At 46.3% G+C, this 27,399-nt stretch overlaps 1 protein-coding gene across 6 annotated transcripts; it reads right to left on the bottom strand.

Moving 5' to 3' along the window:
• Positions 1-72: 72 nt before the first annotated feature.
• On the bottom strand, positions 73-26,968 carry LOC111961340 (protein transport protein Sec31A). 6 transcript variants are annotated; one of them, XM_023983523.3, is made up of 30 exons: positions 26,750-26,968; positions 25,981-26,060; positions 24,668-24,791; positions 23,914-24,112; positions 23,574-23,669; positions 23,240-23,380; positions 21,688-21,830; positions 21,219-21,318; positions 20,902-21,063; positions 20,541-20,693; positions 20,122-20,352; positions 19,941-20,015; positions 19,780-19,821; positions 18,674-19,144; positions 17,912-18,574; positions 17,348-17,432; positions 17,042-17,220; positions 16,605-16,731; positions 16,005-16,150; positions 15,708-15,881; positions 15,379-15,591; positions 13,450-13,551; positions 11,346-11,451; positions 10,281-10,580; positions 9,489-9,530; positions 8,477-8,535; positions 6,911-7,144; positions 1,912-2,031; positions 1,663-1,734; positions 73-1,528 (listed from the first exon to the last, which is right to left on the bottom strand). In XM_023983523.3, exons 2-30 carry the CDS (start codon positions 26,057-26,059, stop codon positions 1,349-1,351), a joined length of 4,818 nt encoding a protein of 1,605 aa, XP_023839291.1. In that variant the 5' UTR covers position 26,060; positions 26,750-26,968; the 3' UTR covers positions 73-1,348. The 6 variants fall into 6 exon arrangements, with proteins under 6 accessions (XP_023839291.1, XP_023839293.1, XP_023839295.1 ...); XM_023983525.3 differs by lacking the exon at positions 9,489-9,530; XM_023983527.3 differs by lacking the exon at positions 13,450-13,551.
• Positions 26,969-27,399: the final 431 nt, after the last annotated feature.

Genomic DNA, 27,399 nt, shown 5'->3' with positions numbered 1-27,399 from the left:
TCGATACGTTACAGTAGCCTAATGTATCATGATAGAATATTGGAGATCTGAGGAAAAAGATCAGACTGCACATGATTTGTGAAAGCATTTATTTATTTTTTTACAAGTTACATAGTTAAATCTAATGTACATACATATTAAGCCTAGTACATATGAGGGAGGGCAGGCAGAGATTGTTATAAAAGCTAATTGTAACTATTTTGTAAATACATAAGAACATTACAAATTCAAGATACTAAAAACTCCAAGGTCAAGGCTGAAGATGGATCTAGACAGTCAAGACATGCATTTCATTCTCCGTTCCAACACACTCACATTGCATTCAGACACTGCATCCAGTATCAGATTAGTTAAATGTCCAGTACCAACTAATTGGCCAGTATTTGTAAACGGAAAGACAATTAGTCTATTAAAACATGGCATCCAAGCTGTTTATGACACACATTAATTAGTGACATCTGAAAGCAACTGATATTAAAACAATGAAGCAGCAGGTTTTAAATAAATACTATTTATTGAAAATATTGCATGTTGTCGATTTTAAAAATGTCCCATTTGCAACATAAGTGTATTTCTGATCTTACCAGGATGAAGAGACAAATAGACTGTTTAATCAAAAGCCTAAATCATACTGAAGACAACTGAGGGAAAGGAAATGGACGCTGTCGCGTGAAATTCATGGCATGACGACCATTATTAAAAGCTAGTTCCCTCATTATTAAACCTGACAATAATACCCAATTAAAACCAGTCTGATGATGATCCCTGGCATATTATCTTAGCATGGATTCCTCCTGTGTTTTAAAGTACAGTCTCTGGTTTCTGTGTTTTAAAAGTACAGTCTCTGGTTAAAAGGGGAGCAACCCCCATTGCACTCTGCTCTGTCAAAATCATGATTACACTAACAATGAACAAGAAAATAAAAACAGAACGAAAAAAAAATATTCTAAAAACAAAATATGATCCTCAAAACTGGGTTGTTTGGCTTTTTAACATATTATCCCAGTGACAACGATAAGACTGGCAATATCAATACATCTTGGTCCTATGTCCCGCATGTGTTTACTATACTGTATTGATACTGGTGACATGGCTTGTGTTTGAGTTGTAAAAGAGAAGGGGGAGGGGTCTCTTGAGTCCGGAATGGGATGAAGAAGTTGATCGGACAGTTATGTCATAAAATCTCATGATTCTACAGGAAGTGTAATATCTGCACTGGGAGCCACATGGAACTCCCACTGATTAAAACACCTGGCTCCCTCCGTCTACTTCCTGGCCTCTTATGACATCATCTCTGACCAATCCATCTCACCTCAGACTCTGAGGAGTCGGGGAGGGTCTCTCCTGCTCAGACCCCCAGTTTGTTGGCTTGTGTCAGCACCACCTTGAGCACAGGCATGAAGGCAGACGTCTCGCTGAAGTTGCTGCTGCTCACTATGTGTGTGTGGATGTTGAGGCTCTCCACGTAGGATCGAGACTCGATGCACTGCACCATGTTGTGCAGGCCGCCTATGATGGCTGGGGAGAGCTAGAAGGAAACAGAGAGAGGCGAGAGAGAGAGAGCGTGAGAAATGTGCGGTGTAAGCGCACGTCTCAAAATGATATGCAACATTCTAACACAGAATTTTTGAATTGTAACAACGTAGAATTGTTCCAACTCACGGTCTGCTCTCGTAGCTTGTCGTAGAGGGCCTCAAGGCGTTTGTTGGCGTCATCCAGCTTCCTCTTGGTTTGCTGTGGGGAGAGAGAAATACGATGACACACGCATATCAACAGCCCTAAGCTGAGGGAGTGTTTGAAGAGGAAGTGTGAACAATTTTACACGAATTATATAACTTAAGGAAAAGTAGTTGTACGTGACGATTTATGAACTCCGTAGCTAATCTGACTCGATAGACACGCCGCACTCACAGGATCGGTGGCAGCAGCCAAGCACTTGTGGATGAGGCCCTCAAAGGTGTTTTTCAGGACCAGATGCTCATCAGGCATGGGCTTCATGGTGATCTTCTCAGCAGGGATGGACTGCAGCGGCTGGAAGGTGAACAGAACCACAGCACATGGGTTTTAGACTAACTCTTAGGAATTGTCACGTTTTTTATTTTTTTATTTCACCTTTATTTAACCAGGTAGGCTAGTTGAGAACAAGTTCTCATTTGCAACTGCGACCTGGCCAAGATAAAGCATAGCAGTGTGAACAGACAACAACACAGAGTTACACATGGAGTAAACAATAAACAAGCCAATAACATGGTAGAAAAAAAGAAAAAAAGAGAATCTATATACAATGTGTGCAAAAGGCATGAGGAGGTAGGCAATAAATCAGATAATTACAATTTAGCAGATTAACACTGGAGTGGTAAATCATCAGATGATCATGTGCAAGTAGAGATACTGGTGTGCAAAAAAAAGCAGAAAAGGAAATAAAAGCAGTATGGGGAGGGTGAGGTAGGTAAATTGGGTGGGCTATATACCGATGGACTATGTACAGCTGCAGCGATCGGTTAGCTGCTCGGATAGCAGATGTTTAAAGTTGTTGAGGGAGATAAAAGTCTCCAACTTCAGAGATTTTTGCAATTCGTTCCAGTCGCAGGCCAGCAGAGAACTGGAAGGAAAGGCGTCCAAATGAGGTTTTGGCTTTAGGGATGATCAGTGAGATACACCTGCTAGAGCGCGTGCTACGGTGGGTGTAGCCATCGTGACCAGTGAACTGAGATAAGGCGGCACTTTACCTAGCATAGCCTTGTAGATGACCTGGAGCCAGTGGGTCTGACGGCGAACATGTAGCGAGGGCCAGCCGACTAGGGCATACAGGTCGCAGTGGTGGGTCGATAAGGTGCTTTAGTAACAAAACGGATGGCACTGTGATAAACTGCATCCAGTTTGCTGAGTAGAGTATTGGAAGCCATTTTGTAGATGACATCGCCGAAGTCGAGGATCGGTAGGATAGTCAGTTTCACTAGGGTGAGTTTGGCGGCGTGAGTGAAGGAGGCTCTGTTGCGAAATAGAAAGCCGACTCTAGATCTGATTTTGGATTGGAGATGTGTGATATGAGTCTGGAAGGAGAGTTTGCAGTCTAGCCAGACACCTAGGTACTTATAGATGTCCACATATTCTAGGTCAGACCGTCCAGGGTGGTGATGCTAGTCGGGCGTGCGGGTGCAGGCAGCGAACGGTTGAAGAGCATGCATTTGGTTTTACTAGCGTTTAAGGCAGTTGGAGGCCACGGAAGGAGTGTTGAATGGCATTGAAGCTCGTTTGGAGGTTGGTTATCACAGTGTCCAAAGAAGGGCCAGAAGTATACAGAATGGTGTCGTCTGCGTAGAGGTGGATCAGGGAATCGCCCGCAGCAAGAGCAACATCATTGATATATACAGAGAAAAGAGTCGGCCCGAGAATTGAACCCTGTGGTACCCCCATAGAGACTGCCAGAGGACCGGACAGCATGCCTTCCGATTTGACGCACTGAACTCTGTCTGCAAAGTAGTTGGTGAACCAGGCAAGGCAGTCATTAGAAAAACCGAGGCTACTGAGTCTGCCGATAAGAATATGTGTTGACAGAGTCGAAAGCCTTTGCCAGGTCGATGAAGACGGCAGCACAGTACTGTCTTTTATCGATGCCGGTTATGATATCATTTAGTACTTGAGCGTGGCTGAAGTGCACCCGTGACCGGCTCGGAAACCGGATTGCACAGCGGAGAAGGTACGGTGGGATTCGAGATGGTCAGTGATCTGTTTGTTGACTTGGCTTTCGAAGACCTTAGATAGGCAGGGCAGGATGGATATAGGTCTAACAGTTTGGGTCCAGGGTGTCTCCCCCTTTGAAGAGGGGGATGACCGCGGCAGCTATCCAATCCTTGGGGATCTCAGATGATACGAAGGAGAGGTTGAACAGGCTGGTAATAGGGGGTGCGACAATGGCGGCGGACAGTTTCAGAAATAGGGGGTCCAGATTGTCAAGCCCAGCTGATTTGTATGGGTCCAGGTTTTGCAGCTCTTTCAGAACATCTGCTATCTGGATTTGGGTAAAGGAGAAGCTGGGGAGGCTTGGGCGAGTAGCAGCGGGGGGGCTGTTGGCCAAGGTTGGAGTCGCCAGGAGGAAGGCATGGCCAGCCATTGAGAAATGCTGTTGTTGAAGTCTTCGATCATCACGGATTTATCGGTGGTGACCGTGTTACCTAGCCTCAGTGCAGTGGGCAGCTGGGAGGAGGTGCTCTTGTTCTCCATGGACTTTACAGTATCCCAGAACTTTTTGGAGTTAGAGCTACAGGATGCAAATTTCTGCTTGAAAAAGCTGGCCTTTGCTTTCCTGACTGACTGCGTGTATTGGTTCCTGACTTCCCTGAACAGTTGCATATCGCGTGGGCTCTTCGATGCTATTGCAGTTCGCCACAGGATGTTTTTGTGCTGGTCGAGGGCAGTCAGGTCTGGAGTGAACCAAGGGCTATATCTGTTCTTGTTCTGCATTTTTTGAACGGAGCATGCTTGTCTAATATGGTGAGGAAGTAACTTTTAAAGAATGACCAGGCATCCTCAACTGACGGGATGAGGTCAATATCCATCCAGGGTACCCGGGCCAGGTCGATTAGAAAGGCCTGCTCGCAGAAGTGTTTTAGGGAGCGTTTGATAGTGATGAGGGGTGGTCGTTTGACCGCGGACCCGCAGCGGATACAGGCAATGAGGCAGTGATCGCTGAGATCTTGATTGAAGACAGCAGCGGTGTATTTGGAGGGCAGGTTGGTCAGGATAATGTCTATTAGGGTGCCCATGCTGACGGATTTAGGGTTGTACCTGGTAGGTTCCTTGATGATTTGTGTGAGATTGAGGGCATCTAGCTTAGATTGTAGGACTGCCGGGGTGTTAAGCATATCCCAGTTTAGGTCACCTAACAGAACAAACTCTGAAGCTAGATGGGAGCGATCAATTCACAGATGGTGTCCAGGGCACAGCTGGGAGCTGAGGGGGGTCGGTAGCAGGCGGCAACAGTGAGAGACTTATTTCTGGAGAGATTAATTTTTAAAATTAGAAGTTCGAACTGTTTGGGCATAGACCTGGAAAGTATGACAGAATTTTGCAGGCTCTCTCTGCAGTAGATTGCAACTCCTCCCCTTTGGCAGTTCTATCTTGACGGAAAGTGTTATAGTTGGGTATGGAAATCTCAGATTTTTTGGTGGCCTTCCTAAGCAGGATTCAGACACGGCAAGGACATCAGGGTTGGCAGAGTGTGCTAAAGCGGTGAGTAAAGACAAACTTAGGGAGGAGGCTTCTGATGTTGACATGCATGAGGCCAAGGCTTTTTCGATCACAGAAGTCAACAAATGAGGGTGCCTGGGACATGCAGGGCCTGGGTTAACCTCCACATCACCCGAGGAACAGAGGAGTAGTAGGATGAGGGTGCGGCTAAAGGCTACATCAAACTGGTCGCCTAGAGCGTTGGAGACAAGGAATAAAAGGAGCAGATTTATGGCCGTGGTAGAATAGATTCTGGGCATAATGTGCAGACAGGGGTATGGTGGGGCACGGGTACAAGCGGAGGCAAGCCCAGGCACTGGGTGATGATAAGAGAGGTTGTATCTCTGGACATGCTGGTTCAATGGGTGAGGTCACGCATGTGTGGGAGGTGGGACGAGGGGGTATCAGAGGTACGGAGAGTGGAACTACGGGGTCCATTGCAAACCAAAACAATGATAACTATGATAACTAGCCTGACAAACAGTTACAAGGCATATTGATATTTGGCAGAGTAAGGCATAAAGTGATTGCAGGTCTTGATTGGGAGAGCTAGCTAAACAACAGGTGAGATAACAGCAGCTAGTCAGCTAACACAGCAACAGCAGGTAAAAATGGCGACGACTAGGCAGAGAGGGTCGGATTAACTACACACAGAGCCTGAGTTAACACAGAGCCGACAGATAAAACACAAGTAAACAGAATGGAGTACCGTAAATTAATGGACAGTCCGGCAGGCATCAGCTATGTAGCCAGGTGATCATAGTGTCCAGGGGGCAGCCGTGATGGAGCAGGGAAGTCGCCGCTAAGCTAGCACGCGGTGTTTAAAGTTAGTAGCCCGGGGGGGTGAGTCTGCTCAGACGAAGGGGTCTGCTCAGACGGAGCCGGTTGAGGGTACAGCGGATGGGGTATCGTCTGCAGACCAGATGTGGACGTGTCGACAGAGAATCCAGGCCGGATGGCGAGAGAGAGGTTGTGATTGTAGAATTGTGTTTGCTAACTGATGCTAGCTTCGTAGCAGTGGCACTAGCTGTGCTAGCTGCGTTAGCTGCAGGCTAGCTGTGAGGATCAGAAGTAGTGGCTCAGGGATTACCGGCAGGGATCCGGCGTTGTTGTCGAGAGACAGTCCGATGCTGTTAAATTGGTGAGTAATATCCAGGCTAATAACAGGGCTGGTGTCTGTGCCGAAAGTAAAAGCTGCTAGCATCGGTTAAAAATGGCTAAGTAGCTTGTAGCTGGTAGCTTGTAGCTGGTTAGCTACTGGGGGTTCTTGAATGTGTTCCACAGTTCCAACGGTAAAAGCTGCTAGCATCGGTTAAAAATGGCTAAGTAGCTTGTAGCTGGTAGCTTGTTAGCTACTGGGGGTTCGTGGATGTGTTCCAAAGATAAAAAATGATAGCGATTTCGTACCACATTGGGTGAGGTAGGTTACCGGAAGGTATAATCGAATTGAAAATCGAAAAGAGATAGAAAAAAAAAATATATATATATACAAGAAGTACGAAAAAATACAATGTGCACGAGAGCACTAAAAAATACACGTCTACACTGCTACGCCATCTTGGATTATTGTCAAGTTAAGAGCTTTGAGGCCATATTGCACTACCAGTAATGTAATCCACTAGCAATATGTTTCTCATAATTTCAATGAATAGACCAAATGTATGTAGGACTAGACCAGCACCTGTATGATATCTCCCGTCGGGGCTCCGGGCGCTCCCTCCACACTTCCTCCACGTGTCTTGAGCATGCCAGGGTTCATGGGTGGAGGGGCCGTCTGCTGCTGCATGCCCTGGTAGGGGGCCTGGTTCTGGGCCTGGCCTGGAGGCATGTAAGGGGGCTGCTGGGGGTCCCCGGCACCGAGGGGAGAAAAGATGGGGGCCGTGATGGGGGAAGGAGGCGTGTAGTTCTCTGGAACCTGCAACAGTGGTGTGTAATGTGTGTAATGTACACTGAACTAAATATAAAACAACATGTAAAGTGTTGGTCCCATGTTTCATGAGCTGAAATAGCAGAAATGTTCCATACGCACAAAATGCTTACTTCTCTCATATTTTGTGCACACATTTGTTTACATCAGTGTTAGTGAGGAATTTCTCCTTTGCCAAGAGAGGGCAGAGCCCCACCTGTTTTGAGCCCCACTTAAAAATAATATATTTTTTGTGGGTTTGATTACAGGCTGTAATAAAAAAAAATATATATACACACACATATACATATATATATATATATATATATACATATATATATATAAATATACTTACTTTTTGCATGCTATTTTGGCATTAATACGTGTCACATTAGTTTGCAAACTATGTAAATAAAAATGTATATCATTGAATTAATAAAGATGCATACAAACAGTCTCTTTTTTGTTTTCTTGAGTAAGGCAGCTCCAAAATGCAGCCTAGCTCGGTGCCTTCTGTGGTGGTGTGTACTACTCCCTTCACAGAACAGCGCAAAATGGCTCTAACCAGAATAGAAAGAGGTGGGAGACCCCGGTGCACAACTGAGCAAGAGGACAAGTACATTAGAGTGTCTAGTTTGAGAAACAGACACCTCACAAGTCCTCAACTGGCAGCTTCATTAAATAGTACCCGCACATCACCAGTCTCAACAGCGAAGAGGCGACTCCGGGATCTTCAGTTTCTTGGCAATTTCTCGCATGGAATAGCCTTAATTTCTTACAACAAGAATAGACTGATGAGTTTCAGAAGAAAGTTCTTTGTTTCTGGTCATTTTGAGCCTGTAATCGAACCCACAAATGCTGATGCTCCAGATACTCAACTAGTCTGAAGGCCAGTTTTATTGCTTCTTTATTCAGGACAAGTTCAGCTGTGCAAATATAATTGCAAAAGGCGTTTCTAATGATCAATTAGCATTTTAAAATGATAAACTTAGACTAGCTAACACAACGTGCCATTGGAACACAGGATTGATGGTTGCTGATAATTGGCGTCTGTACACCTATGTAGATATACCATTACATTTATATATATATAGTGAGTTATATATATATATATATATATATATTTTTTTTTTTTTATCAGACGTTTCCAGCTACAATAGTCATTTACAACATTAACAATGTCTACACTGTATTTCTGATCAATTTTATGTTATTTTAATGGACCATTTAAAAAATAAACAATAATCAACGGCTCCTATGTCCTGGAGAGCTAGAGAGCTATAGAGCAGTGACCACAGCATGACAATGTATAAGTGTAATTGATTGTGTGATAGGTCTCACCTTCTTCTTCTTTGGCACTCTGTTCAGGGTAGGCGGGTCGTTCCAGCCATTCTGAGGGCCTGTTGACAAGCAGATAAACCCATCACACACACCCGTCTCTTCACTACAGTCTGGGTGCCACGGTCTCTGCACTCACACGTGCTACATTGTTAGCTAGCCTCGCTAACTCTAGCTGGGCAAGATAAACAACCCCAGTTCGACTGGCACCTAGGCTACTCGCAGCACAACACTACATATTTCATACAGCATCAGCACGACAATGAGCAAAGAATGTTTTCTTCTTGTCATTTAGCAGACCATCTTATCCAGAGGTACTTACAGGAGCAATTAGGGCACAATTTATTTTTCCACCTAGTCGGCCCGGCGATTCGAACCAGCAACTTTTCGGTCCCTGGCCCAACACTCTTAACCGCTAGGCCACCCTGCCACGGTTGGATCATTTTCTTACCATTTGAGCAAATGACCAAAAACAGCTCTTTCAGGCTAAATGTATTGGTATTTGAGTGCAGTGTAGCCTGGGCTGACCCCTAAATATAATCACCATGATCCCCCTGCCTGCCATTTTCATCAGGATATTGCCTGCCCTAGATAGCCAAGCAAAGCTCCGAAATCAGACCAATCTGACTAACTTACCAACCCAATCCTTACGCTCCTGCCCAGAACACCACACATCTGGGTCAACCAACTGACACTCATATCCATGTTTACCTTTCTATCGACAGCAACGATGATGATTATGTCCTTGGTACTTCAGGTCTATGAAAAAGTTGATTATGTGATAGCGCCCGTTAAAATGAGCTGGTTTTAAAAATTGCTGCAGATTCTTTGATTGAACATTCACCTGAAAACAGAGGCGGCAATGCAACATAAGCGGTAATTCATCACATTGTTGATCATCAGGGATATTGGAAGAGCGCTTTTGATTAAATTGATTAGTATGATCTGGTCAGGCCGGTGACGGTCATTTACAGGCAGTAATTGCATAAGGTAGCAGAGCGGTCTTTCAATTCACCTTCACCTTCCATGAAACAGGTAGTGTCTGGATTATATCCCTCTGTGGACGAAAAAAATACACTCTAGAATACTTCACTGAGCCAACAGAGCAGATGTGAGAGATGCTAATGAAGTTGATAGCTAGGGAACTAATAATAGCATACTCAAAATGTGTCGTTAGTGAGTGTTACTGTACCTGTACCTGTTTACAACTAATAAAGTCCCATTTCATTTAACAATGCGCTAATGCTAATAACATTAACACCCCTGACACAATTCGGTAACCCCCCCCCCAAATAAAAACAGTAGTGACCCTGTTAATAAGGAACCACCATATTTCAGAGGAGTAACAGTGTCTCAGTTAAATTGCTACCTCCGCTTTCCCCACCCAGGGAGAGAGAGGTGCGAGAAAGAGGCTTGGAACAGCAGCCGTTGACTAATCTGAAGGCCGTCTCTGCTCGGCTGCACTGTGCTCACTAAGCAGATAGATAGCACACACACAGACTCCTGGCTCCGCTATGGCCTTACAGGTGGACACTGTCTAAACAGCTGCTTTCGGTCACTTACTCCATCCAGACCAGTTCAATATCCGCCATTAACTTCCTATTCTGGTCTCTGACCCTACACTTAACATTCCCTGTCCACATTTGGCCCGGCCATTCAAACAGAACTATGGCTATGTTCCAATACCCACACTAGCATACCACTTTAGAATACAGGTCCACTGCTTCTTTCTGAGGGGTATTGTAGTGTGGATCCTGAACAGATCCAGTCACACCTGTTCTCCCAGAGGCCGGATCAGGCTGTGTACCTGAGGATCCGGTTGGTGGGAGCGGCGGCATGTACGAGGCGGGCGACCCCGGTCCGCCATGTTGGAAAGACGCTCCAGATGACAGCGGAGGAGGAGAGAAAGGAGGAGCGGAGGACACAGGCTGGCCCATGGAAGGAGGTGGGTAGAGGGGTTGTTGGGTGTATTGGGGCATGAAGCCTGGAGCTGGGGCTTGGGGTGAGGAGGAAGAGAAGGAAGGAGGAGGAGGAGCAGAGTACTGGAGAGGCGAATAGATAGCTGGGCCACCAGTGCCACGGTTGTACTGGCTGGCCGGAGGGTAGGCTGGGGGTTCACAGGAGAGAGAACAGCATGCATTAGTCACGTAGTTACGTTAAAGACTTCAACTGGAACAGTGCTCTCTGGGGTCCTGTAGCAGTAGTAACATGCATTCTAATTCTTAGCAGTTCAGGAAATGTGAAACGGAAGCATTTCCTCTTAATAATTACAATATGGTAACGTTACAGAAAAATGCTTCAACTGTTAGAACTTCATTCAAAAGTATGCAGACGTTTATAGATAGTCTATCGGGCATGAAAGATTTGTTATTCAGAACGGAACAGCATGCAGAGAGATAGTTAACAGCCAAACATTCTCGTTCTCAATTAAGGGCGATATTTCAGGTTTAGAAACATGGCCATAGAAGGGCTCAAGGCCGAGCTAATTAGCAAAGAACTTTCGAAAGGGAGAACACTAGGCAAACATTCTCCGCCAGAAAATGCTTGACGGTTTAAAATGTAGAATAACGGGGCTTCGAAGTCAGACTAACTGTATATAGAATACCCAAGGCTAGCACCTGTACCGCACCTCTGATCCAGAGGGGTTGGGTTAAATGCGGAAGACACATTTCAGTTGTACAACTGACTAGGTTTCCCCCTTTCATCTGTATGCGCGAAGCCACGATTAGCTCCTGAAACCACACAGTGTGTACTCCAAACCAGTTGGTGGCAGCAGACACACACTTCCAGGTGTTCAGGCTGCCATTTTCCTCCGACACGAAGAAGAGAGTACCTATAACCTGGAAGTGGCAGTGATGTTTGAGACACTTACGCTGGTACTGATGTGAGTACATGGGGGGGTACGCAGCAGACGAGGAGGCTGGGGGAGCAGCTGACCCAGAGGGAGGCATCCCATACATGGGGGGTGACGGCTGAACCTGTAATGATCGACAGGACAGACACAAAAGATGACATCACAGACTCAGGAGGCAGCATTCCAAATGGCAGCCTAATCCCTATATATTGCACTATAACAGAGCCTTATTCCCTGGCTTATAAAGTGCATTATATAAGGAATAAGCTTCCATTTGGGAAGCAGCCAGGATCATAACCACGACTAGGGCTGGCTCTCATTCCAGAGAGAATCTCCCCTTCGCAGATCTTAAAGTAACTGCCCAGTAATAATGTCACTTTTATAAGTTCATATTCTGTTAACTTGTGTCCAAATACTGTTTTTGACTCCGTTTTTGTATTTATACTCGTATGTGGCCAAAGCATAAATTGAAGGGGGAAAAAACCCACTTCAAAAATCCACCTTAGACTGTTGCAATAATGCTTGCCATTTCCTCATAGAATATGTCATCTCCCCAAGGAGGATGAACTGGCCAATCAGTGGTCTAGAGGAGAATTCTGGCCAATCAGCGGTCTACTTGCATGAATATTTTTTTATGACCGATATATGCCCGCAACATTCTGTTGTTGGAGTACGCCCACACCATTCCAAACACAGAAAAGCTGCATTTTAACATAAATACAATTAGTCGGGGGAAAAATATTTCACTCATATTGTAAGTAATTATAGGTTCATGTACTCATAGGAAAAAAGAAATTTTTTTTTTGGGGGGGGGGGGGAACACTGGGCAGTTATATTCGAGACAACTAGATAGATGTACAAAATAGTGTAACACAAGAGCTGTGCGTGAATCAGAAACAAGAGACAAACAGGACACGGACTGAAGAAAGAGACATGTTTTAGAGCAGTGCTTCTTCAATCTGGTCCTGGGGACCCAAAGGGATGCACTTCATTGTTTTTGCAATACACACCAAATTTAAAAATCATTCAAGCTTGATGATGGGTTGATCATTTGAATTAGCCGTGAAGTACTAGGGCAAAAACAAACCCTTTGGGTCTCCAGGACCAGGATTAAGAAACACGGTTGGATCAGGTGTTCCACACCGACATGCATGACAAACCACACATGAATCCAGGGTGGGTTGGGTATCAACAGGGTGACATGCATCCAGGGTGGGTTGGGGTATCAACAGGGTGACATGCATCCAGGGTGGGTTGGGGTATCAACAGGGTGACAGGCATCCAGGGTGGGTTGGGGTATCAACAGGGTGACATGCATACTACAGCATCCGCAGTAAGTGACCAGCTGGTGTGGGGATCATGGGAACAGGGGGTGGAGATTTGTCATCCAACAGACGGCGCCATGATGAAGCGACGCGTGTTGCAAGGAGCGGCGCAGAAAGCCGCCGCGCTGTCTGACGTACGACAACGGGGGTTGGAGCTGTGACTGTGGAGGTAAAGGGTCAGGTAGAGAGACAGACAAGGGGCATGCGGAGTGGGGGGGGGGTCAGTGGCCCTGAGGTGAGAGGTCAGGGGTACATGGCTGTGACCCTGTGCTTGGTATACGTGTCAGGTCTACGTCGTACCACAAAAGCAAGAGAAGCGCTTGCAACAGAAGAGAGTAGCAACGTATTGACCCATAGTAGAACCAAAGCATGCCCAGAAAAAAACCTTAGTAACGAGACCATTGGAAAATCAATTCATTGGTTTAAATCCCATTTGAATCAATGTAATTAATCAATTCATTGTCAACCAGCCAAACCAAAATGGGACGACAGTCAACCAGAGGAAAGATCAAAGAGACGTATAAAACATCCAGGGGAAAAGAGTTTGAGAGGAAAGCTACTGGTACTAACTACAGCAGGTAGTGACCGGCAAAGAAAGCAGGGAAAATATTTCAACAACATCTGTTATGTAGTGATCTGTGTGTTTATTTAGCTGCAAGAATTAGATTTCAGAGTTAGTCAAGATTGAGGAATATTGAACGTAAGCCCAAAAAGCTGAAGCACAGTTGCTGATGTGGTACACGTGTGTGTGTGTGGTCACAGCCATAGTCAGGGCTAGTGTGTGTGTGTGTGTGTACCTGGGGCTCTGTGGTGGCAGGGCCTAGATGAGGAGGAGGGACACTGGGGAGAGCTGTGGGAGTTTGGTTACTCCAGGAGGTAACTGTAGAGGCAGACCTTACCTGGAGAACACACACATACCGCATGGTACACACACACACACACACCAATGATGAACACACAACGGAGGAGCCCCGACAAAAACAACCCCAGCTCAGCACTAGAGGTCGACCGATTAAATCGGAATAGCCGATTAATTTGGGCCGATTTCAAGTTTTTATAACAATCGGTAATCGGCATTTTTGGACACAGATTGTGGACGTTTGAAAAACTAGACAACCACCGAGGTAGACAAGTCAGTTAAGGACACATTCTTATTTTCAATGACGGCCTAGGAATGGTGGGTTAACTGCCTTGTTCAGGGGCAGAACGACAAATTGTTACCATGTCAGCTCAGGGATTCGATCTTGCAACCTTCCGGTTACCACCTGCCTTACATTGCACTCCACGAGGAGCCTGTGTGGTAGGCTGATTACCTGTTACGCGAGTGCAGCAAGAAGCCAAGGAAAGTTGCTAGCTAGCATTAAACGTATCTTATAAAAAACAATCAATCTTAACATAATCACTAGTTAAACTAGTAATATCATCAACCATGTGTAGTTATCTAGCTTGTCCTGCGTTGCATATAATCGATGCGGTGCCTGTTAATTTATCATTGAATCACAGCCTACTTCTCCAAACGGGTGACGATTTAACAAACGCATTCTTGAAAAAAGCACCGTCGTTGCACCAATGTACCTAACCATAAACATCAATGCTGGCTCGTTGCGAAGTGTGTGAAGACCATTTATTCCTAACAAAGACCGTAATTAATCTGCCAGAATTTTACATAATTATGACATAACACTGAAGGTTGTACAATGTAACAGCAATATTTAGACTTAGGGTTGTCACCCATTCGATAAAATACGGAACGGTTCCGTATTTCACTGAAAGAATAAACGTTTTGTTTTCGAATTGATAGTTTCCGGATTTGACCATACTAATTACCTAAGGCTCGTATTTGTGTGTTTATTATATTATAATTAAGTCTGATTTAATATTTGATAGAGCAGTCTGAGCGGTGGTAGGCAGCAGCAGGCTCGTAAGCATTCATTCAAACCGCACTTTCCTCCGTTTTCCAGCAGCTTTCGCAATGCTTGAAGCATTGAGCTGTTTATGACTTCAAACCTATCAACTCCCGAGATTAGGGTGGTGTAACCGATGTGAAATGGCTAGCTAGTTAACGGGGTGCGCGCTAATAGCGTTTCAATCGGTGACGTCACTCGCTCTGAGACCTTGAAGTAGTTGTTCCCCTTGCTCTGCAAGGGCCGCGGCTTTTGTGGAGCGATGGGTAACGATGCTTCGAGGGTGGCTGTTGTCGATGTGTCCCTGGTTCGAGCCCAGGTAGGGCGAGGAGAGGGACGGAAGCTATACTGTTACACTGGCAATACTAAAGTGCCTATAAGAACATCCAAGGAACCACCAGCTTTCATATGTTCTCATGTTCTGAGCAAGGAACTTAAACGTTAGCTTTTTTACATGGCACTTTTACTTTCTTCTCGAACACTTTGTTTCTGCATTATTTAAACAAAATTTAAACATGTTTCATTATTTACTTGAGGCTAAATTGATTTTATTGATGTATTATATTAAGTTAAAATAAATGTTCATTCAGTATTGTTGTAAAAAAAAAAAATCGGTATCAGCCTTTTTTGGTCCTTCAATAAATCGGCATCAAAAATCATAATCGGTCGACCTCTACTCAACACCAACAGAGTCAGCGGCCGTCGGCCACACAACATGTAGGAACAAGACCAAAAGGGCACCCAGAACAGCGTCAGAATCAAGAGAGGATCATCAACCATTTAGGGGCTAATGAGGAGGCTGTGTGAGTGACTGTCACTTACCGGCTGGTAATACTGTTGCGGTGCGCTGGCGGCGGCAGGCACAGGGGCTGGAGCGGGCTGCTGGGACACCATAGAAGGCTGGGCAGGGGTGAAGAGCTGCCTGGGCTGGGCAGCTGTGGGCTGAGGGGATGGGAGTTGGGGTACCGGGGCTGCAGCAGGAGCCTGTTGACCCAGAGCTCTGCTGAGACGGTCACGCAGCTGCTGCACCTCAACCTGGCCGTGGAGAAAATACCACCGAATGAGAAGCGGTAGAACGGACATTACATTCCGGTTCTGAACGAGTAATCCGAGGCAGATTGTGGGGCAAATGTATCGTGTGTATCATTGACCTGCTCTGTGTTCTGGGGCAGGTATGCGATGGCGTTGGTAAGGCTGCCCTGGGAGGCCAGCAGGCTGGCATACTGACTCATCCTCTCTCCCAGTAGAAGCCCCACAGCAGAGGGACCAGACTCCTGGTTCTGCTCTACCGCCTTGCGGAGCACCACCACCTTCTCGACCAGGTCCTGCCGCAATACAAACATTACATAGAGTTAGACCCACACACACACACAACCATGTCTTGAGAGAGACGTAGGCAGCCGCACACACAAAACGGACGTACACACTCCACACACACGCCCGCGTACCTGCAGAGAGAGAGGGCAGTGTCCGTCCTGTGCTCTGGTCCAGCAGGACACCAGTTTCTCCACGTTGCCAGCGCAGATGTAACACAGACAAGCCTGAGCCTGCAGCGTGCTGTCCTCCACAGCCTCCAGTCTGCAGCCCAGCAGGTCTACAGAGACAGCAGCACAGTTAGGTTCAACATTCACATCCCAACTGGTTCACACGGCAGCAAACGCGACAGAAATGGAAAGAAACGTTGAAAGGGGGTGGCCAGTGAGGGAGAGCGTGAAAGGCTAAGAGAGACAGTAAAAGGCCCCGCATGGTCAATCCGTCGTCTGCATTGACCATGCAGCATTTACTGTGACCCGGCCTCTGCAGAAGGCAGGGCATTCATACTTCTTGCGCTTCGCTGAGCAGAGCTGTTGTGAAGGAAGTGAGCTTGTGTTTATACAGGACCTCCCGCCACCAACCAACCATGTCAACGCGAAGCTATATGGAGCCCTCCGCATTGTTACAAATGTACAAAATCTGGGAGGCGCACAGCGATGCAGGAGCAAGCATAAATTGGCTTTAAGGGAGAGTGCGTGAAAGATGGGAGAGAGAGAAAGTGTGTCAGTTCCTACCACACAGAGAGGAGAACTCCTCGGGCTGAGCGTAGGTCATGACTGCAGCCAGAGCCTCCTTCCAGTTCTGCAGCTCACAGGTCTGCAGCACGTCACGCCAGTCCCCCATCACCACCGCACTGATCAGCTGTCAATCAAAAAAACAAATCAGCAATACCGTAGACCTCCCTCTGATCAGCTGCGAGAACCAATAACGGCCATAATCAAGTGTCCACGTCCCTCTGCCAGTTCCTCAACCCCACCGATCAGCTGTCGCGGGATACACCGACAGTAAATCAGTAGCAGAACAGTAGCCAATACCACGGATCAACAACTACCTGATCACATGACCATGACACTGACTGACATCATGGTCACGGTGCTCGTCACCTCGGTGGTCTTGCAGTGACCAGTGCTGGGTTACCTTGGTGATCTTGCAATGACCAGTGCTGGGTTACCTTGGTGATCTTGCTGTGAGTCTTGGTGAAGTACTTCCTCTGTGTTTTCTCCAGAAGCTCCGCCCCTCCGGCGATGGCCAGGATGATGCTGTCAGCCATGCGGTTGTCATGGAGACAGAGGTCCACTGCGCCCTGGAAGTCCCCCGTCAGCAGGGCCTGGGTGATCAGGCCATCCACGCCTGACGGGACAAACAAACAACGGTTTGCTTTTTAAAAATTTGACAACAAAAAAACAGCAGCACGCAGTCAACCTAAACTGTGAACGACTACAAATAGAGATTCAGATTGATATTAACGGATCTTTACCTTGACTGACGCGGAGTTTAATGCCCTCTGGGACTGGAGCTGGGGTCTCCCCTGGCAGGCTGGCCTCTACTGGTGGAGCCGCCTCCTGACAGACCAGAGAGGGAGTTGATCAATGTTATTTGACCGAGAGCAGTACCGTCCCTGGAGTTTCAGTACAATTCCAACTACTGCGTAAATCAGTTGATGTCAACGGGAGATTTACTCGGAAGCATAACGACGCAAAACAATTGTTATTCCGTACCGCTATACCATCTACCTCAGAGCTTTACATATAACCATAAAACAAAGGGAAACAAAATGAACGGGTGTGAGTCTAGCCCAGAGAGAAAGTTGAAGTTGTAGGAAAATAGGGGGATAAAAGAAATTTGGGCGAGTTACTTATAGTTAGAGATTAGACACTATGTGAAAGCAATGTCACAACATAACCGGAGCAATATAATGACATAGCAGCACCAATGTAATAGGTTTACAGTTTTAGGGATGAACAACGATAACGACAAAGCAATAACAGTACGATGTGCCACTCTCTCTCTGGGATGGACTGACGGGATGAGAAGAAGGTACCTCCTCCAGAGGAATCTCTTCATTTACTGGCATCTCTTCCTGGGTGATGGTCTCAGCTCCAAGGGCCTCTGTCAGGTCTACTTCTGCTGCCAATGGTTCCAGAGCTCCTGTCACTTCCAATTCCGCTGCTGACTGGAGATTTGCAGCAGCGATGAGGTCAAATGGATCTTCCGCTTCTGGTTCCGGAGCAGGTGTGAGTTCCAATTCCGCTGCTGRCTGGAGATTTGCAGCAGCGATGAGGTCAAATGGATCTTCCGCTTCTGGTTCCGGAGCAGGTGTGAGTTCCAATTCCGCTGCTGGCTGGAGATTTGCAGCAGCGATGAGGTCAAATGGATCTTCCGCTTCTGGTTCCGGAGCAGGTGTGAGTTCCAATTCCGCTGCTGGCTGGAGATTTGCAGCAGCGATGAGGTCAAATGGATCTTCCGCTTCTGGTTCCGGAGCAGGTGTGAGTTCCAATTCCGCTGCTGGCTGGAGACTTGCAGCAGCGATGAGGTCAAATGGATCTTCAGGCGGGAGTCCAGGGTCTGCTAGAGGCTGCAAGGTGGGGACAGGAGGAGCCAGGTCCAGCTGGACTGCCGACTGCAGACTGGGAATTGTTGACGTCGGGTCGAAGCCGGGCACTGGCTGCAGGTTGGTGAGGTCGGATACAGCCTGTAAGTCCACCTGGTTGAACGCAGAAACAGGCTGTAAGTCGACTTGGTTGAACTGAAATACAGGCTGCAAGGCCACCGGGTCAAATTCTAATACATGCTGCAAAGCTACCTGGTCAAATTCAGATACAGGCAGTGAGTTCACTTGGTTGAACTCTGTTGGAGGCTGGAGGGTAAAGGAGGCAGTGGGATCAAACATGGGTGCTTGCTGCAGGTCAGCTGGGGGGGCCAGAGCTGGGGGGGCCAGAGTAGGGTCAGACTCTGGCAGGAGAGCAACGGGAGCAGCAGGGGCAAGAAACTGGGGTTCTGCGCTGAGGTCAAGAGTAAGGACAGGCTCCGATTGGAGGACAGGCATAGGATCAGAAGCTGAAAGGTCACCGCTGGGTGGGGGGGCAAGCTCTGGCTGGGGTCCGGGTTCGGGCTGGAGGGCGGGCTCAAGCGGCGGTTCGGGGGTGGGCTCAACAGCAGCAGCCTCAGGCACGGGAGGAAGGACCTCAGGCTCCGTGTTGAGCTGGGGAGCGGGAATGGGCACTACCCCTGGTTCTGGTCCAGGATCAGAGGTGGGGGCAGGAGCAGGGACGGGCTGCATACATTCATACAGCAGGAGGGGAAAGGAGTAGGAGAGGAGAGCCAGATTCACACAGAGTTCAGCAGATAGAGCCATTCAATTGAGAGTCGTAGATAAAGTATCAACAGAATCACTGACATGTTGGAAACCCAACAATATTCATAAAACGTCATTGATTGTGTCCATTGAGATATTAGTACCGTTACCTTTGAGCCCGGGTTAAGTTAATTTTAGCAGTACAATAGCATTAAGAATCAGATGAGAAAATAGCATTGTCTTGCAGATTAAAAATAATAATTATATAAAAAGGTACAATTGAAATATGTGAGGTGAAGTTCCCCAAATTATATTCAATGATGATCTATGACAAAAGTCAGGAAAGCAATTCAACGATGTTCAGCGCATGAATAAGACCCGCATCTTTTTCTTACTTCACATAAACTGCATGGTGAAACCTAGAGTTAGTGAAGTCGGACACTTTCCCAACGCCCCTACCACTTCCTGTTTGAGCAATGAGACCGAAGCTACAGAGAGTGAACGAGCAGATATATTTGCTCTGCATTACCATCAACTTTACCGCATACTGATCCGCATTCCATGTTGTTCATCGAATTGTCACAACTAAGGAATTATATATGTTTCTTCCTTACCTCCTCGGGCTGAATAGGTTCTCCCTCTAATGCTGCTGCAATCTGTGAACAAACGAACAACACCAGCAGAATTAAACCAGGCTGAGACAGCATTAGGACCAGACAGACAACAGACTGACATGGCCTGAGGACATTCAGTGACAGTTCATTTCAAACCTCACCTTTGCTGCTAGCTCCTCCTTCTTGTATCCCAAAAGCTTCAGGTATTTTCCGCGAGCGTCATTCTCGAAGTTCACCTGAGAACACAATTTAACTTTGGTAGTCAAAGACCAGCAATACTGTGAAGTACAGCAAGAAACAAACTTCTGTTTAAACAATACAAGTCCAAGTTCCCATCCTTACCTTCAGGAAGGCCCAGACGGTCTTCTCAAACTCGTTCTGGGCAGAGTCCATCTTCTCCTGGCAGAAGTCAATGAAGCTGCCTGCAGCCAGTGTGGCCTGCAGGTGGGCAGAGCGCTCCAGGAAGGTCGTCTCCGTAATCACCTGACTAATGTAAACCACATGGGCCGTAGGCTGCTGAGGCTGCTGGGGGTTGGGCTTGATGTTCTCCAACGACACCAGCTTACCACCAAACTGGATTGTGTGGGGGGGGGGGGGTGAACTTATTAGCACCATTTCAACATATCGATAGAATATCTTTGGTCAGAGAGACAGGAACCAGCAGCAAAGAGTTGCCAGGAGGAGAGATGACACACTGTACATCATACATCCGACTTGACAAACATAGCAAAGAAATGCAGGCAGAGAAGATAGTGACTCACAGCGAAGGAGGCCCCCACGGGCCTGCGGATCCACTTGGGGGGCTTTTTCAGGGGGGTGATGGTGGTGGAGGCGGGCGGGGCCTGGGAAAGCTGCAGGGGGGGCAGGGTCTGTCCCATCCCAAATGGATCCATATTGCCAAATGACGTGCTGATCTAAAACATAGCCATGCCACAGAGCGCCAAAATGCATTTTTTTTAACAGATTATGCATTCATTCATATAAAGTGTCTCCAATGATGGGCTAAAATTGAAGCGAGTTTCCACTCCAAATCTCAGAATTCGTTGGAACCGCGTGTGTAACCACCAACACGGAGGCCAGTTTCCAACCTCAACAGTGTTCATATGTGAAACTGTTACCCACCGTGTCTGCCTGTGTCTGGCTGACAGCCTGGCTGCTGCCCCCCATGATGGAGTAGACGCTGATGTGTCCGTCGAAGGCTGCAGCCGACAGCACCGCTGGGTTCCTGGGACACCACTGGATGTCAAAGCACCACTGGGTGCTGGTAGGCAGCTCATACAGCACCTGGAGATAAAAGAGCAGACAGGAATGCCTTTTTGGTTACATGTCCCCGTAATGATAATTAGTAGCAGTGTACTGTAGTTTGTAGTTAGGGACCGTGCTAAGAATAGCACAGAGACAGCGGCTCCGTGTATGCAAGACCACACACACACACTCACCTCGGCGGTGTTGGGGTTCCAGCAGAGGATTCTGTTGTCTTTCCCGCAGCTCAGTAGCAGCTCAGGGTCCGCCAGGCTCCAAGCGATGGCCAGGATACCCCTGACGAACACACACCCCCCGCAGATTGAATTAGCATGATGTAATCTGATCACATTCGATCTAATGAACACTTGCAATTAGTTCTGACATGTCTTGGGTGTGCCATTATTTTGTTAGCTTGTCACACCAGATTAGCGTGTTCTGATCACTCCTTTAATAGCAGTCCTCCCCATCTCCCAGAGACCTCTAGTAACCAAGAACAAACTCATACCGCAGCCACATTCCTACGTGGTTCTCTCACAAAGTTCAGCCTCATGATTCCATTCAATATGATTCCATTCAATACAAAAGTTTGGACCATGACAGTCAGTGTTTTGACATGACTTTTCCCAAGACTGGATACCAGATTCATTTGAAGTCATCATTTACCGTGTGTGGTTCTCCAGGACTTTGAGAGGGGAGGTGGCAAAACGCAGGTCCCAGATCTGGATCACTGGCATCCGGTCATCCTCCGAGGCCAGCACCAGCTGAGTAGCCACCTCAGGGTTCCACTCTAGCCCAGAGCAATGCATCTGAACACACACAAGTTACCTATTAATTGACTTATAATAATGAATGTGTGGTTCTCTCTCTGCCCATCTGTCACGTGGTGTTAATACTATGTTTGTACCAAGGGTTGGAATCAGTTCAGGGAACAGAACCAAAAACAATTTTATGATTTGAGGAAAAGAACCCGAACCGAAAGTGATCTATACTGTTGCGGAACGGAACCGTTAATTTAAAAGCAACGTTCTGGGCATTTTTTTCCCCCAGTTTCACAAAAATCCCAACAAAGTGCCTATGCAAAGCCCTCACTCTGTCACTCAAATGTATTCCAGTGCCCGCCAGCTGGAGATCTTTGCCAGTGTCTGCGCGTGTAGGCCACCTGCCCTCTGAAGCATAGGTTACTGTAGCCTACTGACGACATTGCAAGCGTAATTCAGAAATTAGGGAGAGGTGTTTAATTAGAGAATGGATTTACTTTTTCAACGCTAGTTAAGGACACTACAGTTACCACGTTTCACACGGCATTTATTAACTACAAAAAAGGTAAGGCGTGTATTTAATTCTAGTGCTGCTCTGCACACACAAGCTAGTTAGCTAACGTTTGCTCTGGTCCAATGTTTAACCAATGCCGAAGTTGAAAGATATTCAAAGTTCCTCCATAGAAGCCGCTCCTCCGTAGGTATAATTCTGTGGGCCTGATTCAATAAGATGCCGAGCGCTTCAAGGCAAGCTTCCTACATCCTTTCTCCTCAAAATGTATTTTGCATCTCACGCCCTACACTGTTGCTGGCAGCACAGTGTGTGTGTGTGTGTGTGTGTCTTTTATTATTATTAAACCATGCGGTTATGGCAAAATACAATTTACTCATAACGACTTTCCTATAGAGATAAAAAAAAAATCACAGCAAGCTTCTCTATCCACACTGATTGGTGAAGTAATTTAAATGTCGAGGTAAATGGAAAAATAAATAATATATTTCAGAGGTTTAAAAAAGAAACAATGTAAATCGGTATCCAGTGGAACGAAACAAAAAAAAACACTTCTGGAAAATAATTTTGGTTCCAACCCGTTTTGTACTAATGTCAAAAGCCTCAGACCTATTCGGTTGCCAATCCTGTGTCTGTCTGTCCCCAAAATAAGTGGCAAGCTTTTAACTGAAGGAGCTAGGAATACTTCCCACCCACCCCCACAGTTTACAGAAAGCTGCAGGCCAGGGAGAGGACTTTTAAACTAGAGATGAAAGTGACAGACTGAGCCTTTAACAGCAGACAGACATGCATCTAGAGTACCATCTGTTGTGGTCACAAATTACAGACTGAGGCTTTAACAGCAGACAGACAGACACGGACAAACGTGTGTTTCTGGGTACCTTGTTGCTGTGGTCATAAGTGGCAGACTGAGCCCTAAACAGCAGACGTGCCTTCCGGTACGTACCCTGTTGCTGTGGTCGCTGACTTTGATGATTAGGTCGTTCTTGCGGAGGTCCCAGATGGAGGCTCGGCCGCTGGGGCTGGCCGAGGCCAGGATGTGTTGGACCTGCCTGTTCCACGCCACACAGCTGATGTCCTCTAGAGGCTGAAGTAAACAAAAAGCCTGCTCACTCAAATGTTCCTCTACTATCAAATGACCTTGGCGCTGGATCCTCGTAGACTAGATAACCTATGAAAATTTTTAGGGAAAGCACTCCCCAAAAAAAAGTTAAATGTCAATACTTATGGATTTCTTAATTAACCATGCAGAGACATGTTTTGGTGCCATTGGGTCTTACCTGAGTTTTAGGACCCGGTGTCATCGGGGAGCCAAAGTTGTTTAGGTCCCAGATGTAGATCTCTGATTCATTACCTCCTGAAGCCACCAGGTTGGTCTGGGGAAGGGGAGACGGAAGTAATGCATTATCATCACTCGCTAACATGGGGTGACAATGTAAGTACAGTAACAAACACAACGAGATACACTTGACAAAGTTGGCGGACCAGTCAACAAAGGTCAAACAAAAGCAAGAAGATCAAGTGAGTTGAGCAATATCTCAACGTGCATATTATGCACAGAGCAGTATAATGCCAAAGCGGTTAGTGAGAGCATAGTTACAGTTAGTTCGGTGTACCTACCTGGAAGGAGTTGACATCAAGGGCTCTGACTGGCCCGCTGTGTTTGTTACTCTGAGCGATGACAACGTCACTGTCTCCAGCAATGATTTTGGCCGGGTCGTAAAGAATGACGTCGCCGTTCTCTCCCCCTGCGATGAGCACTCCAGACGGGAGACCCTGTGCATCCATGCCGTGGGGACCCCACGCCAGCTTGTGGTATCTGATTGAGTGTGATAAGAGCAGTCTGAGCTATGACGTATGTTTTCTAAACCTACCCAAGAGTTGACTTGCTCTGATGCTTATTGTTGTACCCTTGTCAGAACCCTTCACCACTCTTTGTTAATTGACTATACTTGTTGTTTGTTCCAGTAACCTGAGTTTTAACCACTACAGTTTTCACAACTACTATTCCCTACCTGGGTTTACCATACTACCTGAGATGCCTGAAGAAATATAATTTACTAAGAATCCTGTTGAAAGAATGGGGCTCCCGAATGGCGCAGCGGTCTAAGGCACTGCATCTTTTGGGGCGGCAGGTAGCCTAGTGGTTAGAGCCTTGGACTAGTAACCGAAAGTTTGCAAGATCGAATCCCTGAGCTGACAAGGTAAAAATGTAATTATGTCGTTCTGCCCCTGAACAAGGCAGTTAACACACTGTTCCTAGGCCGTCATAGAAAATAAGAATTTGTTCTTAACTGACTTGCCTAGTAAAATAAAGTTTAAATAAAAAAATAAAACTGGGTTTGGGTTACGGCTAGTGCTAGGGTTTCCCTACCTGTGAGAGGAGGAGTAAGCTCCCCGGAGCTTCATGTCCAGAGAAGGCTCGGCCAGGTCCAGCTCAAAGATCTCCAGAGAGGCAGAGGTACTAAAGGAGGCATCCAGCTGCTGGGCTGACGTACCTGGACACAGAGACAGACGGGTGAGGGGGTCAGCAATACCTGACCAGGTAGACGCACTAACGGGGACAGCTGTTCAAACCAATATTCAACGAGTCAGTTCTCATAGTTTTCAAGGATATTCAAAAACTTGTGGCTCATGACGAGACTATGACTCCAACATAGAGAGGAGAATAGCTGCCACTGCAGCTGAACACTTTCTGAAATGCATCTGGGAAATTGACGCATCAACCGTCAGTGCAATATGTACAGTTGGGGGTCGTGAATTATGGGATCCCTTGATGATAAGCAAAAAAGATTGTATAAAATAAATAACACAAATACTGAGCTATATTGTATGCAAACACATTTTGGGAAATTATTATATTTGATACCAAAAAATTGCTCAGAGAAATAGATTTTGTGTAACAAGTAATAATGGGGGGGGGGGGGGGGGAAGGGTTAAAAATGATTGGATCCCATTTTCAATAATCCAGCACCCTCCCCTTACGAGGACAACGACACTGAGCCTTTTTATAAAATGTTTTATGAGATCGGAGAACACAGTGGGAGGGATCTTAGACAATTCCTCAATACAGAATCTTTCCAGATCTTTGATATCCTTTGTCTGTGCTTATGGACTGGCCTCTTCAATTCAAACCGCAGGTTTTCAATTGAGTTTAAGCCCGGAGACTGAAATGGCCATTGAAAAATGTTGATTTTGTTGTGTGCTTCGGGTATTGTCTTGCTGGAAGATTCACGTGAGGCCAAGTTTCAGCCTTCTGGCAGAGGCAACCAGGTGTTTGGCTAAAATGTCCTGGTACTTGGTCAAATTCATGATGCCTTTGACCTTAAAGGCACCAGGACCAGTGGAAGCAAAATAACCCCATAATATCAAAGATCCTTCACCATATTTTACAGTTGGGATTAGGTCTTTCCTGCATTGCTCTTTCAAAGTCAAACACCGCTGGTGTGCGTGGCCAAATACCTTTATTTTTGTATGACTATAGCACCGATTCCAATCCAAGTGCCAATGCCGTTTAGCAAACTCCAGGCAGTGCTATGGTCAGATGACATGAAAATAGAGCTCTTTGGCCACGCACACGAACGGCCGGTTTGCCCTTCAAAAGAACGCATATGCTGAAAATACCTACTTCCTACTGTCAAATATGTCCGAGATTCTCAGTGAAGTGTACAAAACAGGAAAACATACCTGCTGCCAGGTACACAGGATGGTGCTGTGCTGGGCTCCAGCTCTGGACGGCCGTGCGGTTGATCTCTTTGAGCTTCATTCTGATGGGGAGAAAACAACCCAAGCAAGAATGTATCAAGCTTCTAGCACACAGAAATAATGGATCACAATAGATAATGAAACGGTCCTGAAAATCTACCGAATCTTCATCTACGGTCACTTTTTACAGAGGCAGATGTGTAGGCTAACGTCTGATAATCAACGTGCACAAAAACAGAATAAGGGGACTGGATATGGTGTATCTGAACTGGGTATAGATTTATAAGGCTGTAAATAGGGTAGGTAGGGCAAAGGTGCATTCAAATGAAACAGACATTTTGAATGGATTTCGTGTAGTTACCGTTCCATTTTTACTGAATAGATCGCCAAGGCACACAAGAGGAACTTCCCATTCAAAGGAGATGACACAGACAAGATGTTTGTGCAGCAAAGTAACCTACATTTTTCGCTGGTACGCTAGTTAAAATAAGAAGCCACAAAGCTAATGCCAAAAATGCGTAGGTACCTTTCAAGGAGACTATGGTTGTGATAGTAGCACTTGATTCGTAAGAAAATAAAACCGACAGCTGCAAATAAATTGTTTCTGTCCTAACACAATGAACTCAGTAGCCAGCTAACTTGTACAGTTATAGAGCAATCTGTGAGCTAGAAACTAGCAACATGGCTAGAAGTGCTAAGCGAAGTACTGTCCAACAGGGTCACACATCTAGCTAATCCAAAAAGTGCTTACCTTCTCAGTTCTGTTCGCTCTTATAACACATACATACACAGTCGATATGCGACAAAAACGTTGATCAATCGTGCAAGTTCCCTTCTCTTATTGTGCAAGACTTAACAAGCCGACAGCTCTCCGCTGCAGAATGGACATTCAATGAAATTCCACGTCCGCACTGCTCTTCGGCTCCATCAACGTGGCACAATAATCTCCTCCTCCTTCAGGGACTTCCGGTGAACGTTGTGCTGTACGTACATGTACTCAATCGCAGCCCTACTGTACACGTTATTTGTAGCGAACACATATTGGTTGCATAATTCACTTCTTACGGCAGAGGGAGTGCACCCTCTGCCGTAAGTGTCAACATCATTATAGGATTTACATTTGAAAACCCATTCCATCTTGTTGCATCAGACAAAATGTCAACCGCTGAATAAAGTGAGTAAATCCCTCAGTATCATTGTAAGTGAATCTTAATTTCCTCTCATTGCAAAGTATTGGGTATCCAAGCTTTGGTCCTAACCACTCTACTTCATGCTACCATGGTTTAGCTATTCTAGTAAAACAACCAGGTTAATCAATTTCCCTACGTGCATTTCAATTGAGTTTGTGTAACCTTCACATGTCATTTCAATGTTTCACATGTCATTTCAATGTTCTATTGC

This window comes from Salvelinus sp. IW2-2015, linkage group LG4q.1:29, assembly GCF_002910315.2.
Source record: "Salvelinus sp. IW2-2015 linkage group LG4q.1:29, ASM291031v2, whole genome shotgun sequence".
Lineage (NCBI taxonomy): Eukaryota > Metazoa > Chordata > Actinopteri > Salmoniformes > Salmonidae > Salvelinus > Salvelinus sp. IW2-2015.
Note: the sequence above shows the minus strand (reverse complement) of the source record. Positions and strands in the feature narration are given on the sequence as shown.